Source organism: Lissotriton vulgaris, chromosome 9 (assembly GCF_964263255.1).
Source record: "Lissotriton vulgaris chromosome 9, aLisVul1.2, whole genome shotgun sequence".
NCBI classification, from domain to species: Eukaryota; Metazoa; Chordata; class Amphibia; order Caudata; family Salamandridae; genus Lissotriton; species Lissotriton vulgaris.
This window is the reverse complement of record NC_141697.1, coordinates 158,080,256-158,100,846: the sequence shown is the minus strand read 5'-3', so window position 1 is coordinate 158,100,846 and position 20,591 is coordinate 158,080,256. Positions and strand designations below refer to the sequence as shown.

The window sequence follows — 20,591 nt, the reverse complement described above, 5'->3', positions numbered from 1 at the left end:
CGCGCTCTTGACAAGCAATCTAGGGACACGGAGTGAAGCTCCGATATCGGAGGGGAGGGGGGGGAAGCAGGCGAGACGCGGGCAGCGTTCGCAGCACACCGGAGATAGAATGCGGGGGGGGGGGGGGGAGCGGGCAAAAGCGCCGCACCGGGGATGCAACCCGGAGGCTGACAGCGACCTGAGCCCTCCGTGAGGAGGGGGAGCGCCACAGTGAGACAAAGCATACAAAGCAAGCAATATCAATAACGCAACCACGTTATGCAATACAGTTATGAATAGGCACACTAAGCATACGCCAGAGGCGAAAATACATTCAGTCAAAGCATATAAGGATAGGGAGCACTTATCTGGGCTGCGGAGCAGCAAAGAAAGAGGAGGCCAGATTAGTGTCTCTATTCCTTATATGCTTATGATTGCTGTGATTGGCTAATGTTACTGGAGGCGTGGTTCAAAGCCTCATGGGAAATGTTGTTTTTCTTTACTGTTATTGTAATTTCATTGGCTGCTGTTTGTGCAGTAAAGAAATAGAGAAAGCATAATCAGAAGCCTCCGGTCCTGCCATAGAATTGACGTACTCGTGGATGTCGCGCATTCCGGTGCAGCAGCGAAATGCTATCTAGGTTGGTTATTAGGCGACCTCCATTAACGCTCAGATCCGTTCATGACACGTCCAAAATTACGTGTAGGCGACACGTAGTGTAATTTCTAGTAGGGATTTGGTAACTAGGCAACCCACGAGCCGTATCTAGGAAGGGTACTACATATTAGCCCCTGCACGACTTCACGTAGCCACCGTGGTCGTACTACAATAACTGTGCATATATTCCTCATTTGTGAATGCGATCATGTGCAAATAGTCCTCATGCAGCCATTATAATGCAACATTGTATAGAGTTAAACAATACGTTATGCACCGATGGACTGACTTTACAATTAGGTTATTCATGCTCGTCCTTATTCTGCATGATGATGGTAAAATTGCAGCTGTGAAATTGCAAATCATAAACAATAACGTGCATATATTTACAAAGAGTTTATAATGTATAAGCGTTCTAGTGAAATCGGCAAGAGCATATATTTACAGTGGGTATAATATTGCGTGGCACAGACGTTTTAGTAAACATAAATAGATCAAAAACCAGTTAAAGGTACGTATATTTACTGTGAGTGTGGCATTGCATATTTTGCGATGCACCTAGAAAGTGTATATATTTACAGTGGAGATAGCACTGCAACAGTTACGATGCACAGAAATTCTCGTGCTTGAGGTACTAAAATGTCTGTTACCCTGTGTGTACTAAGGGAGTCTTTAACTCTGGCGTGTTCATAAAGGGCTCATGTAATGTAAATAGGTACAGTGTTTAACCTGGCGTGTTCATAAAGGGCTCATGTAATGTAAATAGGTACAGTGTTTAACCTGGCGTGTTCATAAAGGGCTCATGTAATGTAAATAGGTACAGTGTTTAACCTGGCGTGTTCATAAAGGGCTCATGTAATGTAAATAGGTACAGTGTTTAACCTGGCGTGTTCATAAAGGGCTCATGTAATGTAAATAGGTACAGTGTTTAACTAGAGACCACTAAGGACCAATAGATGCGTACAGTTGGCCCATTTGTCTTGCGGTCTCCTCCAACTCATTCAACCCATTTTGTACAGTATTGAGGAAGTGTTTTAATTTATACTCTTTGTAATAAGGGCCCTTGAGGGGGACCCTCCTCTAGTGGGGGCACTGAACTTCTCTATGACCCAGCAGTGTATTGTGTCAGGGGAATGATTGTGTGTCACAAAATGATCAACCAAAGGTGCACCCTGAACCTTACTCTGCTCATGTGCTGTAATATTCTGGTTTTCACTTTCTGAGTGGTTTGGCCCACGTAGACCAAACCTTTATCACATCCATGTTGGGATGGTGTTACTATCATGGGCTTCATCTTCACCCTCCAATTAAGCAAAACGTTTCTTTATATGTGAATGGGATAACCCAACCTGAAAACCCTCCTGCCTTATCCAAAATATTATTAATTCCCATGGATTTAAATAGGAATAGCTTCCTTAAAGATTTCAAAATTTGAGAGGTATGGCTGCCTTCCTTTGGACGTTATAACTGGAGTAAAAGCATGAACAGCGTGTCACCTACCTGCTACAGCAGCAAAGAAAGGTCTGGAGTTGGGAGGTTGTATTGCCTTTCTAGCCCGGTTATTCTTGTGGTGCAGTAAACAGATTGATCTTTAATTATTGCAAATACAGCCATGAGTGTTGTATTAACAAGGAAGGAGAGAGTGTCATGAGTGTTGTGCTTCACCAGAAGTCATACCCGTATGTAATTTGGTGGTTGGGAATAGGACAAGACACACAGTTTCTAGAGATTACAAACAAAAACCTTAACTTTTAGGGCCTAATATATAGCCTTTTAAGGCCAGGCATTTAGGCACTGCTGCTTCTCAGTTTAGGAATGAAGGCCTTGGAGGTTTTTATGATGCGCAGCCAGTATATTAGGCAGTGATGCTGGATATGTCTTTATGTAGATTTGAATAACACATTTGTTAGTAAATATTAACTACATATCAAAACAAGTAGAACATTTTATTATCAAGGTTTCTTTGTTTGTGTGGTCTCATATAGCATGCTGTCAAAATAACAGGTGGGGCCCAGATATTATTAGAAGGTCCATCGAGGGCTAATGACTTGCACTCTGCTTTTCAGCCCACTTCCACGTCGCTTTCATCTGTTGCCCTCAAACCAGCCCCGGAGGACTGCTACATCTCTGCCCGCACTAGCGCCAGGGTCTCCAATTCCCAGAGTCCCTGGCTGCGCTAGTAACGCGAGCTCACCAGCACTTCGCGCCAGGAGGCGCTTAAAACTGGGCTCGGCTCCTGCAGCGCGGGTCCCTCTGCTTTTCAGCCCACTTCCACGTCGCTTTCATCTGTTGCCCTCAAACAAGCCCCGGAGGACTGCTACATCTCCCCCCGCACTAGCGCCAGGGACTCCAATTCCCAGAGTCCCCGGCGGCGCTAGTAATGCGAGCTCACCAGCACTTCGCGCCAGGAGGCGCTTAAAACTGGGCTCGGGCTCCCACAGCGCGGGACGCGCGTGGGCCAAGGGCGTGCCCGTCCGCGCCCGCCAAAGGCTGGAGAGGCCGGGCAGGGCCACCCCTCTGACTTCTTAGACTTGGAAGCAATAAGGTACTGTGGTCGTGGCCAAATAATTTTTATTAACTTAGTTTTAGCAGAGGAATTTCTTAAAAAAGCATTTCGTAGTTTGGGTTAAACTGCGAGGATCCGTGGAAGTAAGCTTACTCCTGGAACTTTGACTCAAGCCTTTCCGCACATTGGGCTAGAAATCTGCAAGACCGTTGGAAAATATTTAAACTAACTGCTGTTGGTACATAAAGTTAATCTCTGCTGCTATCTTTCCACTGGATTTCTGATTCAAGCATTTTCTGCACATCAGATTTGTAATTCGAGTGTCTGCCTAGAGCACCTTAACTAACTTGCTGTTTGCACAAAATACAATTTCTTGCTGCTATCTTTCCACTGGAACTCTGACTCAAGCATTTTTTGCACATCGGATTTGTAATTCGAGTGTTTGCTTAGAAGCACCTTAATTAACTTGCTGTTTGCACAAAACGCCATTTTCTGCTGCTATCTTTCCATTGGATCTTTGACTCAAGAACTTTTGCACATTGGGCCAGCAAATTGAGTGACTGTCCAGAAGTTTTTAAAATCTATTGCTGTTTGCACATAACGCTATTTGCTGCTGCTACTCTTTTACACTGGTAATTTTATTTGAGCACTTTTTCCCGTTACTGTGAATGTGAATGTGAATGTGAATAGGCTTTTATAGAGCGCTCTTACGCTCCAGGGAGCATCTTGGCGCTAGACATTGCTGTCCCGACAGAGAGGAAGTAGGGATGCTGCTTAAGGAAGGTCCTATAAGTAGATCCTGGTCTATGAGTAAAGTGTGGGTTAGATTAACGCTAAGCAAAGTGAGTCTTCGATTTTGAAGATCCATGTTTTGAGCATTTTACGAAACAGTTTTTCGGAATGGATCAGGCGCATTTGTGATGGGAGCTTGTTCCAGGCTTTGGCTCCAAGTACTCCGATGGATTTTCCACCTTTTGTGGTAAGTCTGAATTTGGGGACTGCGAGTAGGTTTAGGTTGGATGATCTGAGTGACCGTGGGGGAGTGTATCTTCCAAACCTCTGGGACAGGTATGTCGGTCCTGACTGGTGGTAGGCTCTGAAAGTAATGAGCAGGATTTTAAATAGCACTCTTTTGTGGATGGGTAACCAGTGCAGGGTTTTGAGTGCTTTTGAGGCAGATGATTTCCTGGGTAGTCTTAGCACCAGGCGGGCGGCGGCGTTTTGAACCATCTGCAACTTGTGCAGAACAGCTCTGTTTGAGCCTGCATAGATGCTGTTGCAGTAGTCTAAGCGGGATGTGATGAGGGCTACTGCCACAGTCTTTCTAGCTGTTAGGGGAAGGAGGTCGAAGAATCTTCTAAGACTTTTGATGATATTGAAACAGGACCCTGCCACTGTACCTGCTTGTTGCTTGAAGGATAAGGCTTCATCAAACCTTATCCCTAGGTTACGGGCCGACGTGATGGTGTTAGGGGGAATTTCGGCGTCTTGAGGCCACCAATTGGAGGGGGAGAAAAGGTTGTTTTGGCCGAAAGGGAGGATTTCAGTTTTACCTGAATTACATTTGAGATGGTTCGTTCGCATCCAATCAAAGGTTGCCGTCAGACAGGTTTTTAAATTTTCCTCCGCTTTGGAGGAGTTGTTATCCAGTACTAGGATCAGCTGGGTGTCGTCAGCGTAAGATATCGTGCTGATGTTAAAGGATGTGATGAGTTCTATCAGGGGGGTCATATAAAGGTTGAACAAAACCGGGCTCAAGCTTGAGCCTTGTGGTACCCCTGTTTTTATGGTTTTTTCATCCGAGCAGTAGTTTCCTAGCACGGTTACTTGTCTCCTATGGCTTAGAAAGTTTTTCAGCCATTCGAGGGCAGTTCCTGCTAGCCCTGACTCTGTCAGGCGGCCTATCAACACGGGGTGTGAGACCGTGTCAAAGGCCGCCGACAGGTCGAGCAGGATCAGGACGGCCTTTTTCCCTTGGTCCAGTGCCATCTTGAGGGTCTCTACAGTATGTAGGAGGGCTGACTCTGTGGAGTGTTTCGCCCTAAAACCAGCCTGGTTTGGATGAAATAGGTGGTTTTCCTCTAGATGTTTTGTCAACTGTTTATTAACTGCCGCCTCGGTCAGTTTGAACAGTAGTGGGAGCAATGAGATGGGGCGAAGGTTGGAGAGCGTGGTGGGGTCGGGTAGGGGCTTTTTCTGCAGAGGCTTGACTGCCGCGAGCTTCCATTCAGCCGGAATGGATGCAGTAGTCAGAGAGGAGTTTATAATGGAGTTTATGGCTGGATTTACCGTGTCCACCAGAGTGTGGAGCAGCATAGGGGGGCATGGGTCAAACGGGGAGCCTGATTTACTGGAGAGGATTGCTTGTCGGGATTCGTCGAGACTGATGTGAGTAAAATTTTTCAACTGGGGTTTGTTGTTAATTGGTGGCGTTGCATCATAGGGGGGGTTCAGGAGGGTCAGGGAAGTCTGAGGTAAGTTTGAGCATTTTCTGTTCGAAGTAGTCAGCTATGTCGTTACAGAGAGCTAATGAGGGTGGTATTTCTTGCCTGAGGATTCTGGGGTTCATAAACTCGTCAACAATTTTAAAGATTTGTTTCTGGTTATTGTTGGACCGATTAATTCTTTGAAGAAAATGGTCTTTTTTGGCGTTTTTTATCATAGAGTGATATATTTTCCTCGCGATTTTATAGGCAAGAGCTTCCTTAGGATCATAGTTTTGACGCCATTTCTTTTCGAGAACTCTGATCTCTGTACGTTTGGCTTTTATTTCGGGGGAGAACCAGGGTGCCGATTTTCTATTCTGCTTTTTTCTTACTTTCTCAGAGTTGGCCGGACCACAGCACTCCGAGATCCAATTGCAAAATATTTTGTAATCGGATTCTGTGTCTCCGGACAGCGATGGTTTAGATTTCTCTGCGGTGAGCAGGAGATACTGGGCTAGAGGACCTTAGCATTCTGAGAGTTATCTTGGTAGCCTTTCAAAAGTAATTTTAGTTTGTTTATAACGAACCTCTCGACCGATATTCTGCCCGAGTAAATCAGAAGTAGGCACTTCCGCTTTTTGGATCTAGTGGAATTCAGGGATACCATAAGGCACCCTGTATTTAGCGTTTCATACGTCGCACATTGTGATACTAGTGTTCTGAAAATCACTGGAAAGGGAAGTATGGGGAAAAGAAAACAGACTGCGAGTCAGACCACCAAAGTACCCAGCAAACATAGGAAAATTAATATGGCTCTCTTAAACTAGCTAACCGGGGCTGTCGGAGACATTGAGCGACAGATCACGAATGTTGAGGAAACTATAAATAATGAGTCTGCGGGGGGCGTGGCCAACTGCCGAACATGGCGGCAGCTTAACTCGGGAGCTCCGCAAGGCGATCCGGCCCGCGCAATAATCCGCATGCACATCCGTCTACTGACCTGCCCGAAGGGGTGAAATCGGCTCCGGGAACCAAGCGGCGCCCATCAAGGCGCCCCCGGCGCAAATCCGACGCCGGGAAGTGCTCCATCCGCCGACAGCGAGGCGAGGCCTACGACAGCTCAGCAGCACCGGCCTAAAGTACGGGACCAGGCCGGCCGGAAGCTCACCTTGCCCGGCCGGAAGAAGTCAACCTCAGCCGGCGCCCGCACCTCCCCGCCTGGCGCCAAGTCTCACCACGGCGCTCAAATAACGCTACGTCTGGGAACGACCTCCGGTCCCCCTGAGCCAAGACTTCGACGACATCAAGGGCGGGCGAGGCCCCGCACAGCGTTGAAGCAGTCCTGGATCTGCGCTGCCGGGCGAACGCCCAGCCACATGCAGCGAGGTAGGGCGGAGGACGCCTGGGTCGGCACAGTCCCCCCGCAGCTCTGAACATTACTCCGGGCCACCGTTGGGCAGAAGGGCCGAGTACACAGTGGTGGCGCCAGTCTCCAGCCACCCATTGCAGCCCTAGAAGGCGGCGGCACGGCACACGTGGAGCGGGGGAATGTAACAGAGTACGAGTAGTGCACACGCCGCCAACAACACAGCAAATACCCTTCTACTGCTCCAACGGCAGCCACTATAAGACTAAACTTCAGGCGGGGAACGACCTGGGCCCTGCGGTACGCCACCACCCGACCCTTTACCGGCTGCTTCAACGGCGAACACCAAGGGGAAGGTTTACACGGTAGGAGGCCGGGCTGGGACCAATTGAAAGACCGGACACTGTAGACCCAAGCATAACAACATGACTGGCAAAAACACGAGGAGCATGACAACGACACAAGCAAAGCTTGATAAATTTGCCTATGCCCAGAGCGGCCACTCGCAGGGGCCTGGTCGACACTCCGCCGGTGCTTCCGCCGGTGCCTCCACTGACACCAATGGCACTGGGAAAGTCACGCTGGAAGCCATTATGAGAACCCTCACGGACGTCCAGGCGACGGTGGGCACCATCTCCACCGAGGTGAACCTGCTGCGAGCAGACTTCAAGAAAATGTCGGAGAGGGTGTCGCAAGTGGAGGTAGTCACGAAATCCCTCATTGAAGACACCTCAGATCTTCAGGTGGCGATGGAGCGACTGGAAAAGACCACTACACAACTACAAGAAAAATTGGATGACCAGGAAGGACGCTCGAGAAGAAATAACGTCCGCATCCTAGGCCTTCCGGAATCGGAGGGGAAGGGGGCCATGGACCTGTACATCGAAGACCTCATTAAGACCAAACTGCAGCCTAAAGGCCTGTCCGCCTTCTTCTCGATCGAGAGGGCTCATCGGGTCCCGGGGGGGACGGCCAAACCAGGGGCCACGCCACGACCGGTGCTGGCCAGACTCTTCAACTTTAGGGACAGGGACGCCATTTTGCAGGCAGCCAGGGTGGCGCCGCCGGTGAAAATTCTGAACTCCACTCTGGCGTTCTTCCCAGACTACACAGCCGAGGTGGCCAGGCGTCGAAAATCCTTCAATGAAGTCAAGAAGACGCTACGAGACAGGGGTCTGCCCTATTCAATGCTCTTCCCCGCCAAACTGCGGATTGTGGCTGAGGGGAGGACATGGTTCTTCGACAACCCCGAGGTGGCACGAGAATGGCTGGAGACCGGCGGGCAAGCCTCAACGCCCGCACAAAGACCGCCAGGACCGCCGTAGTGAGAGGACGTCGGACCACCGTGCGGCCAGCCCGGCCACTGAACAGGGCGCGGCCGGGGGCCTAGAATCCGATCTTGAGAGGGACCCGTTTGATTCTGGTCAGCCTAGCAGGGGCTGAATGACTACGATGGGAGCAACAAGATCTGGACACAGCCCTTGGAACCTTGGGCCGATGGAACTGAGTAGGGCGGGTTATGGCCGGTGCCTGTAGGGGACTCACCAACCCCACAAGCAAGTAAGACCAGTTAGGGGGGGGACAAAAGCACTCTGCCAAGTTGGGGATGCGGGCGGGAATTTGTCCGTGGTGCAGGGGAGCAGGGAGGGGGTGGAGGGATGGGAGTTGCGAAGTTCAAGTTAAAGTTAAGTTTTTTGGTCATCATCATTGCGATCTTACAGGGCACAGAAACATTGCTAACTACGGGCGGCATACACCGCCTCCACGTTCTGGCTTCCTTATCCTGCTGCACATAGTGAACACGGTTCATACACTAAAATGGCACAACATGACCAAGCAACACCCGATATGGGTACCCCAGTAACGACAAAGGTACCCCCACTGAAGCTCCTTACATGGAATGTCAGGGGGTTGGGGGACAAAATTAAACGGGGTCTGGTGCTGCAAACTGTTAAACGTGATCGATCTGACCTAGTGCTGCTGCAGGAAACACATCTAGCAGGGACCACCTGTAAGGCTCTGAACAGGCGTGGGTATACCATGGCAGTACACTCCGAGTTTACCTCAGGTTCCAGGGGCACCGGGATACTCCTCAGAAACAATTCCCCCTTCTTGGTCACTAGCCACAAGACAGATGATCAGGGGCGGTTCGCAGCACTCTCAGGCCAGTGGGAGGGGAGGGCCCTGAATGTGATATCTGTATACATCCCCCCAGCACTTCACGCTACAGCCTTGCCAGCACTTAGCCGATTCCTTATTGATCTCCCAGAAGGGGACGTGATCCTGGGGGGGGGGACTTCAACGCCATCACAGACCCCCTACTTGACACCTTTCCCATGCGAGATCGTCAGAGAGGGACTGCCGCACTTCCGGGATTCTTGTCACCCATGGGCCTCACAGACGTCTGGCGTCACCTGAACCCCACAGCGCAACAATACACACACTACTCAGCACCCCACAATAGCCTCTCACGTATTGACTACTTCTTCTTTCTGGGGGTTGGGCTGAGCTCCGTGGATAGACTTGATATCCTGCCACGAGGCATTTCCGATCACTCCCCGATCTCCCTTCACCTTTCTACCAAAGATTGTAAACGAGCTAGGCTGTACCCGATCTATCCCAATTATCTACAGATACCTAACATTAGGAAAAAACTCAAGTTAACCACCACACACTATTTCAATGAGAACACTGGATCGGTCACCTCACCCTCAGTTCTGTGGGAGGCTTACAAGACGGTCCTCAGAGGGGCGTCCATTTCAGCCATTACTGGGTATAAAAGGGAGTCTAGGGCTACACTGGCCAATTTGGAATTAGCATTACACACGGCGAACACTGCGCATATGGCAGACCCCACCCCTGAGACGCTCCATGCGCTACAGCTCCGTCAGCAGCAACACCAGGCACACCTCACTATGATCACCAAAGGGCACCTCGCGAACACTGCGCACAGAATCTATGATGTGGGCGATAAGGCAGGGAAGATGCTGGCATGGCTGGACAAACGAGGTGGCAGTAACAAGGGGATACACGGGCTCTACGATGCGGCCGGCGTGCTGCAAACTCACCCGGAACAAATAATCCAGGCTCTAGCTCGCCACTTCCAGGGGATCTACACACCGACACGGCCAGTCACTGAGCGGGAGGCCACAGAATCACTTAGTCACATTCCTGTCCCCGTGCTCACACCTGAAGCACAGCAGGAACTTGATGCAGACCTGACAGAGGGAGAGGTCCAGTTGGCAATACAGGCGCTGCAGTCAGGCAAGGCCCTAGGCCCAAACGGAATTCCTGTGGAGTGGTATAAGACGATGGACTCTGTGCTGGCCAAGCCCCTCTTAGACATGTATAAAGACAGCGCAAAAAAGGCGCTGCTTCCGCTCGACCAACGCACGGCCACCATTGTGGCCATCCCCAAACCAACCAAGCCACCAACAGACAGTGCCTCATACCGACCCATTTCCCTGCTCAACACAGAAGCAAAGGTCCTGGCGAAACTCCTGGCCAGTCGCCTAACCAAACATCTGAGTACCCTAATACACCCTGACCAATCGGGCTTTATGCCACACAGAAGCACAGCGCTGAATCTACGGAGGGTCCATGGGGTACTGGCGAAGGCGCATCTTCTTACGGAGCAGGCTGTGATACTTTCCCTAGATGCTAAAATGGCGTTTGATTTGGTAGAGTGGGAATACCTTTTTGCTGTCCTAACCCGCATGGGTTTCGGACCCCAATATCTGGCATGGGTGCGATTACTCTACACCCAACCGATGGCGCAGGTGGTTGCAAATGGTCGCATATCTTCGACCTTTCCACTGGGGAGGGGAACTAGGCAGGGGTGCCCGCTGTCGCCCCTGTTGTTTGCGATAGTGCTGGAACCACTGGCAATCCTGCTTAGATCGACGCCATTGTTTCGGGGAATCACTTGGAGCGACGGGTGGGAGGACAAGGTCTCCCTATACGCCGACGACATGTTAGTATACATGGCCGGCCCAACTGAAGGGGTCCCCGCCCTGTTGGCAATTTGCGATGAACATGGCAGGGCCTCGGGATATACTCTGAACTGGTCCAAGTCTGTACTCTATGTCCTTAAGGGCCCGGCTCCGGTGCTGCCGGCTGACTGTCCTCTCACGGTAACCACCTCCTCCTTTAAGTACTTGGGTATTTATGTGACGAATGACTCTAAACAGTTCTATGCCGAAAACCTGCAGCCGCCTCTGCAAAGATTGCGTGCTGATGTCAAATACTGGGCGGCACTGCCTCTGACCCTCCTAGGGCGCGCGGCGCTCTACAAAATGATGGCTCTCCCGAGATTTCTGTATGTGCTTGAAAACTCCCCTTATGTGGTTAACCCACAGTACTTTAGACGGGTGGCGGCGTTGGTCTCCAGCCTGTTGTGGAGTAATGGCCCGGCGCGGATAGCGCAAGCAAAACTGGTGAAGAGCTGGTACGAGGGGGGTATTGCATTACCCAACCTCCAACTATATTACTGGGCGTCACAGCTTAAGGTTATTAATCATTGGATCCACGCCTCACGGGAAGACCCCGCATATAAGGCGGACTGGTCGCAACTGGGGACTGAGGGCATGCTCTCGGTGCTGTACAACTACCCGCAGGTGAAAACCCTGCTTGGCCCAACATTCCACACAGCGACAATCTGGCATGCGGCGCAATCACGCCTAGGGTGGAAGGGTAAAATCACCAGGCTAACGCCGCTATGGGACACTAAAACACTGGGTAACCTACGGACTTGTAAGGGGTTTGCGAGATGGGACGACATAGGGATCTCGGTGGTGGGGGACCTCTGGGACAAAGGCACGGTTATTCCCTTCCAGCACCTCCAGCAACAATACGGCCTGGGGCCCACTGAAACGTACCGATATGTACAAATCCGGCATGCACTACTGCAAGCGATCCCACCAGACACCACACTCCCAGAATCATCGCCACTTGAAGATAGGCTACTCACCGAATTCATGGAGCAAAAAGCGACCTCACTCACGTACAAAAAATTGATTAACAACATGCCAGATCCCACACACAAACTTAAAGAGAAGTGGGTGGAAGAATTGGGCGACATGGATGAAGCGGAGTGGAATGAGGAATTGGCCTCGCCGAGGGAAGTGGGCATATCAGCCAGATTCCGACTGGTGCAGCTCAAGGTGTTACACCGCACCTACTACACTCGCACACTACTCCACAAAATACAGAGAACACCACACCCATACTGCCTCAGGGGATGCGGGGAGGAAGGGACTCTTCTACACACGTTATGGGAATGTCCACAAATCAGGGAAACATGGCGGCAGATTATGCGCACAGTCTCTCAGGCCATCAATGTCTCTGTCCTACCGGAACCTCGTAAATGCCTGTTGAACATTTGGGACCCTACAGACTTAAATAGATATGGACAACTGTGGGTCACCCTAGCAGTGACAGTGGCCAAACGAGACATTGCACAGAGGTGGGGCGCTCCGGAGTTGCCGACGGTGGCAGGGTGGATAAGAAACATGGACCTTCTCATGGTAAAGGAGAGAGCAGTATATGTACTAAGAGCCTGCCCCCGCAAATGGAATCGGGTGTGGATGCCATGGAACAAATATAGGGGTGACCCATGTGAGGCATTGCCGGAGGGTGAGGACTCGGAATCGGAGGAAGACGAGGACTAGTGGCAATGGATATGCCAGCGTCAACAGGGGAGGGACCGGGAGGCGGAGGGTATGCACCGCTACTGAAGACGGGATGCTGAATGTATGAGCCTGTAGGATATTATATGTGAACGTACACACTTATTGGTATAATGATGACCGTTGTTGGGTTTATAAACTTGTTTTCTTTATTCTTATATGTTCCCGCTAAACACCACGTATGGGTGAAGTCAGCCTACTGAATCGAAATAGTGTGGACGGGATGGGCGTTAAGAAGAAGGGGTGAAATTGGGCCATGTAATACATATGACTGTTCTATTCACTTTTCAGCTACTAGGCCATAATTGGAAATGATGGCTGTTGATGCAAATTGTGTTAAATCCTTTCCCCACTGGGGGATCCTAATGCTGTTATGTCGCTACAACTACAAAATGTCGATATGAATGTCTCTTCTATACTCCTGACAAAGAATTTTCAAAAAAAAATAATGAGTCTGCAATTTCGCTTCCCTCTCAAACACAGGATCATGTTAGCGGACAGAGTAGCGATGCTAACGACATCATCCTGGTAGGGAAGGAAGCGTTGATTAGCGACGCCCACTTGCGACCTAAAAATGGATGTGTGCTGGATACCGCTAACACAATCTTAATTGAAAATGAAGTGCGCGATGAAACCCCACCCCAGAAGGAAAGCTGCAATTCCTTAAAACCTCCGACTACTAAAACCCACAGTAGCGATTCAGTAATGGTCCATCAGGACCTGGCAAATTCACCTAGAGCCCCAATTATGCACACAAAAAAGATAACTGGGACTGGACACTGGACAGGGGAGCAAGAAAAACACACCAAGGGGTCAGGTACTCCGGAAGAGCAAGAAAGTTCCAACTGATTCCCACAATGAACTTGCTGAGGTCTGTAACGTCATAAAAAATTTAATGGAGCAGGTGATGCATTCTATTAATACCCTTGGCCTAAAACTGGAAAAAAATTGAATCCCGATTAGAGATTTTTTGGGGGGGGAAACCAAAACCAGGTATCAGGACAAGAAAGGGCCAATTTGCACCCCCTCGTTGGACCTCCACAACCTGTTAGGCCTAATGCAGAACCAGTTAAGCCCGAGGTAACGAGAATCCCGGGGGCAAATGGGTGGGTGGCGCAAGATGATCAGAGAGGTTTTGCTACCAATCTCACTAATAACAGATATGCTAAGCGCGATGCCCAATCAGGATTACAAGCCCCAGATAATGAGGGTAAGGAGATAAGGATAGAACAAAGCGGCAGAGCTAATAGTAGTAAGGGAGGCAAATATGGTGATATCGAATATTCCGATGTTCAAACCTTAAATCTACCCCCGGCAGCGACACCCTACACTATTGTCCTGGTCAATGCCCCACCATTAACAAATGCAACGGTGGAAAACTAGCAAGCATTAAGAAACAGGACCATTAGGTGGTTAGGAACTAATACAGGCCTCTCAACTGCACTGTTTCAGGAATTTAAGATGGTGAGGAGGGTTGCATGGGTGGGAAATAGTGTTAAATCATATGAAGGTGACTGTATAGTTTTTCCCTGGGCTCACCTCAACTAGTTAGAGAAGTTTTTCACGATTGAATACCATTATTCCTTCCAACCTTGGTATTCAAGTGCAGCCATTAGGCTTTTTCTATAAAAGACTTTGTACACAGCAGAAGGCCACAGGGGCAAATGGGATGGCGTCAAGAAGGGTCAAGCTTTAGAGTGCCTGTGTCAAATAGTTTTGCCCCCCCTCTCTTCTCTTGATAAGAACGACTGACATCCAACCAACGGGAGTAAATGTCCACACATTAAAACCAATAGGGTGGACATTGTGTCAAATACTATCTTGCAGACCTTAATGTCAGAGACACGGGCGGAAGGTAGTATTGATATTCAAGGTAACTCCTGTACCCATGGAGGTGGGACTACGACCCCAATCATAACTCAGACTGGCCAATGTAGAATTTTTTTCTGGAAAGTGGCAGGCCTGAAGGACAAGGCTACTGACCAAGTATGGCTGACTTTTGTTAAGAACTTTGACGTCCTGTGTCTCCAAGAGACCTGGACGATTGATAGTATCCATATAAACGGGTACAAGACTTTCCATACTCCCGCCATTCAATCAACCAGTGGTAGGCCTAAAGGAGGGCTATGTGTGTACATATCTAATTTATTAGCTATACACAGGAGTAAGTTGGTCAGCTCAAAAATATTTTTTCAGAGGGTCTTATTGCAGCTGGAGCAACACTACGCCCTGAAATTGATGAACTTTTATAATAATATTTAATTGACCTATCTGGGAGCTTTAGTAGAGAAGCTGAGCAAAGATATTTCTTACCCAGGTCCAGAGACCAACTTAGAAATCATACCTATCGGGGGAGGGTATTTCAACACCTATCTGTGTCATGTGGCGGGATCCGAGAACTGTGAATTAACCCTGGAAGGTGATGACCAACTATCGCACTTTCAACATTCTCTTAAGGGTGAACTCCTAAACCAAACCATGTTTAGGTATGATCTGGGCTTTTCAAACCCTATGTGTACACCTGCCATGGACTTTGGTTACACCTTCGTAGGTAGAGGAGCTAATACGACTATAGATTTTATTATAATTCCAAATCGTTTTGCAGGCCTAGTGAGAGGATATGAAATCCACCCTATTGAGATGAGTGATCATTTGGCCCAGAGCGTGAAGATAAAAGTCCCTAGTGGGATGTTAAATAGAAACGGAGATAAGTTTGTATGGCTACAAGATATCGCTCTGGGCAGGAAGAACGGGTATGCTGTCCGTTGGGGTACCAGAGACCCGGTGAAATTAAGTACTGAAATAATCACTAAGGCGTTAGATCCTATTTTATTTTCTCTGAGTGACAGCCCATCGCACGACGAGGTTTTAACTGCTTTTAATAGTATTACAGAGATCACCCGAGACATTTTGTCTAAAAAACCTAGAAGTCGGCAAACCAACAAGAAAGGGTGGTTTGACAAGAATTGTACACTCAGGCTTAAAAATCTAAAGACAGCCTTACAGTGTCAGGAAAGAGACTTTACTGCGATCAGAGCTTATAGGAAAACGTATAGAGAAGCAAGGAATCAGAGGATCAAAGAGTTGAAGGATGCAGCCTGGAATGATTTAATTGAGGCAGCAGAATCTAGGGACAGTGCCAAGTTCTGCGCGGCGGTAAATGCTCCCTTTCTTGTAAGCTATGGACGCACCAACCATTGCGATAGCGATTGACGAACAGACCTGGGTCAATTTCTTTTCCATTGTGTATGCAATTCAGAAATCTAATGAGGATACTTCAGAGAGGTTAGAGCCCCGGAATATGGAACAACCCTTCGCCCTATTATACTTGATATCTCTCTACAGGATGCCAATGCAGTATTAAAAGCAAGCAAAGGTGGGAACTTGGAGATCTGGGGTCCTATTTTTACAAGAGTTTTAAGTGGATGTTGCGAGAGAGGATTTATCAAAACCTGGTTTGAGTCAATTATTGTTCCTATTTTTAAAAATGGAGACCACAATGACCCTGCCTGCTACCGTCCGATTTCTTTGTTGGATACTTTGATGAAGGTGGCAGGCAGGATCATTTTGGACCAAAGAATATGATATCCTAAGCGGCGTCATATATGGTTTTAGGTCAGTTTTAGGTACAAACGAGCAGATTTTAAATTTAAGCATTTTAATTAGCAAATATACTAAAGCAAAATCTGAGCAGTTTTATTTGGCCTTCGTTGATCTCTCAGCAGCTTTTGATTGTGTTGTTCATAAAAAGCTATAGGGAGTGCTGGAGGGACTAAAGGTTGACCCTGTTTTAATTAAAATTTTAAGGCATTTGTATACTGGAGCTAGGGCAAAAGTCAGCTATGGTAGCATGGGTGCACTGCTACTTTTAAGGTTGAACAAGGCGTGAGGCAGGGATGTGTGTTGGCACCACTCCTGTTCTCTTTGTATACCAACGCTTCAGAGCAGGAGTTGGTTCCAAGCACCAGGGATCCGTCCTATGTTAACTCTCGTCCCATTGTATCCCTTCTCTACGCCGATGATGCTGTGCTTATGGCCCGTGGTCAAATCTGGTTACAGAGGGCCCTTTCTTTTTACTCCTCTTTTATGGATAGGCTCGGTTTAAGACTAAACGGCAAGAAAAATGTTATGTCTTGTGGTTCAACTAAGAATATACAAAGGAAATTTTACGCAGGGGGAGCGAAGTGGGAGCCACCAATTCGTTTAACTATCTTGGCGTTCTCTTTGAGAGGACGGGGTCTTGGGCACCAGCGGTCAAGGCAAGGAACCTTTTATACATGAAGTTTATAGCAGCTCTTTTTAACTTCTCTAAAAAGCTGGGGAAAAGGCCTTTGGTAATTATGCTGAGAATTTACTGTGCAAAATGCGTAAGTATAGCCACTTACGGGGTAGGAATTTGAGGCTTTCAAGATTGTACCCCAATCCAGCGTACCGAAAATGCCCTTTTGAGGTCCCTATTGAGCATCCCAAATAGCGCACCTGTATTTAATTGTCATTCTGAGCTGGGAGTCACATACATCTCTGACATAATCAAGGCTCAGCCAGTTCTTCTATGGCACAGAATTTGGACCACGGAGAACGCCACCTTAAATAGGGAAATAATGAGGGATGCCATAAAACTAGATAATACCCGTAAAATCCCATGGCTAAAATATGTGGAAGATTTCATATATGGTATTGGCCACCCTGATTATTTTTCTACGCCGGATTCCCTACAGGCTATTACACGCAAAGATTTTAAAGGGATCATCATGGCACACTTAGATGAAAATAGATTAGCCCTCACCTTGAACAAACCAACTGTGATTAGTCATCAGCAGATCATAATTACATGCAGTATCCAACCTTATATGCAACATGTATTGAGTGGATACGAAAGATATTTGCTGACTAGATTCAGATTTGTAACACTTCATCACCTGGTCTCATATCCAAACATTAATGATTGGTACAGACATTTATGCCACTGTCCGTGCGATAATGCCTCGCAACAAAGCATGAATCATGTGGTATTATTCTGTAAATATTATCACATAGAGAGACAAAGATGGTTAAAGCCATTATTACAAAGGGGAGGATGGAGACAATGTCGGCCTGCCTTCATCTATTTGTAGATGTTGGATAGTTTTTATTGTATCAGTTCTATGGTAGGGTTTCTAAAGAATGTGATATAAAATAGGAAAGTAAATAACCATTGAGTTTTGCGGACTGGGTGTTTGTTAGCTTGATCCACATGATGAGAAGTATTGTTTGAAACTGTTATTGTGATAAGTAGACCGATGTATATAGTTGTATTTTAGATGGACTGTTTTTATATGTATATGCTTTTAGGATTTTACTACCTAAAATCGAATAAAGCTTGTTTGATTGATTGATTGACTTGCACTGCCCTTTGGGATACACGGACACATGCATTGCCCCAACAGCATCAAGCACATCTGAATGAGTTGATGTGCTGAAATTAGAAATTAATTAATTATTTTTTGGGGTAGACCATTATAACAAAGATAAATATTGGTTTAAAATCAAACATATAATTGAAACATTTTCCTTGAAGACTTGCCCTTCTTAAACGGTACAGAGGTGAAATTATTTATTGGAATAAACTAGCTAATGCAGTTGACTAAAATAACAAAGAAACAACTCCATACCCCTAAGGCCCTGTTCCAGCCAACTAGTGCTTTCAGTGCCTTCATAGATGCTCTGGTTATCCTCTATCTACCTCTTTCTGCTTTCTGTCATGTAACTCTGTTGGTGCTACTTATGTACCACATACATTGTTGTCTGAGAAAGGCATGTCTGCTTTAATTTTCTCACAAAATCCTAATATATCAAATTAAATTGTTTTGGCGATGTGAGAGCTCGCTCGCATGTCAAATCGAGACTGTGGCCGCTCGAACCAGCTTTTTGCAATCACATTTTCATCAGCAAGGCTCGCTACTGATTTCTTGTATTTGTTATGAGGCTCTTCTTTGTACTGCAAATTGGTATTTATAGTGAACTTTAATATTTTTGAACTTTTCTTCTGTGTTTTAGTTACCATGTGAAGAAATGAAGTTTGCAGTTTACTGGTGAAAGGAACTCTCCAGTCCATCAAAGAGAATTTCATCCTTCAAGGAAGATGATTGTAACACCATCTAAAAGAGAAGGGTTTGGCAAACATCAAAACTTTCCACATTGCATAAGAGGGGAATTACCAAAGCATACTCTTCTTCTTGGCCATATCCCATCGGATTCTCTCACTCCCTTAAAAGACCTGCTGAAACTTCGCCGTGCTGGTATATCTCCTTTAGGAGTAACTAATGGAGTATCTCCCACAAACAACCCTGCTTACAAAGCAACACTTAATGGAAGATGCAATCTCCCAAACAGAAAGGGGACTGCTTTGCAATCTACTTTAATGGGTGAAGGCCCATGCCCAGCTAATTTCCAGGACGTCAGTGCCATAAGCACTTGCCCAGTCACACAAAGCGCCTCAGTTGTCTCGCATTTGGATCTTCCAAGCATGAAAGACATTATATCCCAAAAATGTATGGACAAGCATGAATCTCAGTATCAATCACCAATTAAGGCGTTTGAAAGAATGAAAGCAATTGCGGCTCAGAGGAAACTTGCTCAAACGCCATCACAAACAGAGCGGCTTTTCACTTTGGGAAACTGCCAAAGAGATATTCTCTTAACTCCAGTCGCGAATTCCTCAGTCAAGAGTACACAGCAGCTATCAGGAAGTGTCAGTGTTAAAACCAGGCTGCAGTCTGTAAACTGCACACAACCTCTGAAAGAGCATCAAGTTACAGGTTTGTCTGATTTATTTGGTCCTTGAACATTCTACAATATTTTAAAGACAGTCATTGTGTTCTTGTTTAGTAAATCCTGTCTGCTTTGACATTTATTACTTGCCATCTTTCTGTTAGAAAAGCACACTTTATTTGCATATTAAAAATCATAACACCAATTTGTTGTTTTTCTAAACTTAAGGCAGGCATGGGAGTAGCCTGAAGGGGTGCATGATTCCACTACTGTGAATCACAAAATTATGCTCGGGTAAAATCACTGTTGGCATGCACGCCACCCACGAACCCCTCACGCATACCTCCCAGGGCCCATGTTCCGGCAAAGCCCCAATGGACCACGGTACATCACGTCAGGCATCCATCCTCCCGAGTGTACCGACCTCACTCACTTGATTACCAGGTACCACAGGAACGATGAGAGCCTCCCCTCTCCCCCATAGAGCAATCCTCCACACAGGTCAAGAACTGATAGGGCGATTGCTCTTCAGGGGAAGGGGAAGAATACACCTCAAGGGAGAGAGGTGTTTTCTGTAGGGAAGGACGACTCAAGGAAGGAAGTGGCTGAGGGGATAGGGTTCCAAGGAATAACCGGATGTTCATATGGGCCGGGATGCCCGCCACCCCTCCCAACACCAATCCCCATGGGAGGAGACAGACACAGATTTGAACTTTTGGAAGGCGAGGGGGCCTCACGACCCCCCGGCCGTATTTATTAAAATATGAAACAAAATTTAAATCTTTAAATTAAAACGTTTCATGTATCGTGTACAAATTCAACTTCAATTACATTTTGATGAAGACAGGTATTCAGGCTAACCGTAACAAATCTCTAATACAAAGGTTTCCTAGCCGGGTCTAACATCCTGACAAATGCATTACATTTGAATTTGTACAACCTAACATTAAGGGCCAACGGCAAGGTCTTAACCGGTGTCAGATCCCTATCACCAACTTCCCACCCTCACGTGTGAGTGGCGCATGCGCAGAGGACTTTACCCTCGCAGCCAACTGTAACTTCCCTTGTCGTGGGGGCCCCCTTTCACTCGACGTCATCTTAAGGTCGTCTGAGTTCCCGTGCGAGGTATCCGTAAGAAGGACAGCGTGGACTCTTCCTCCACCCCCCCCCCCCCTTTCCCCGCACTCTCTTCCGCCGGAGCGGATATCCGGCCCCCGGG

The 20,591-nt window shown here is 47.5% G+C and overlaps 1 protein-coding gene across 4 annotated transcripts in view; it reads left to right on the top strand.

The window, feature by feature from the left end:
• The window catches only part of MIS18BP1 (MIS18 binding protein 1), a 679,433-nt gene that overhangs the window by 30,396 nt on the left and 628,446 nt on the right, over positions 1-20,591 (top strand). For all 4 annotated transcript variants that reach the window (XM_086937270.1, XM_086937268.1, XM_086937269.1 and 1 more), the window contains exon 2: positions 18,659-19,419. In XM_086937270.1, coding sequence (XP_086793396.1) covers positions 18,744-19,419 — 676 coding nt within the window. In that variant the 5' untranslated portion in view covers positions 18,659-18,743. The remainder of the gene's footprint in view (positions 1-18,658; positions 19,420-20,591) is intronic.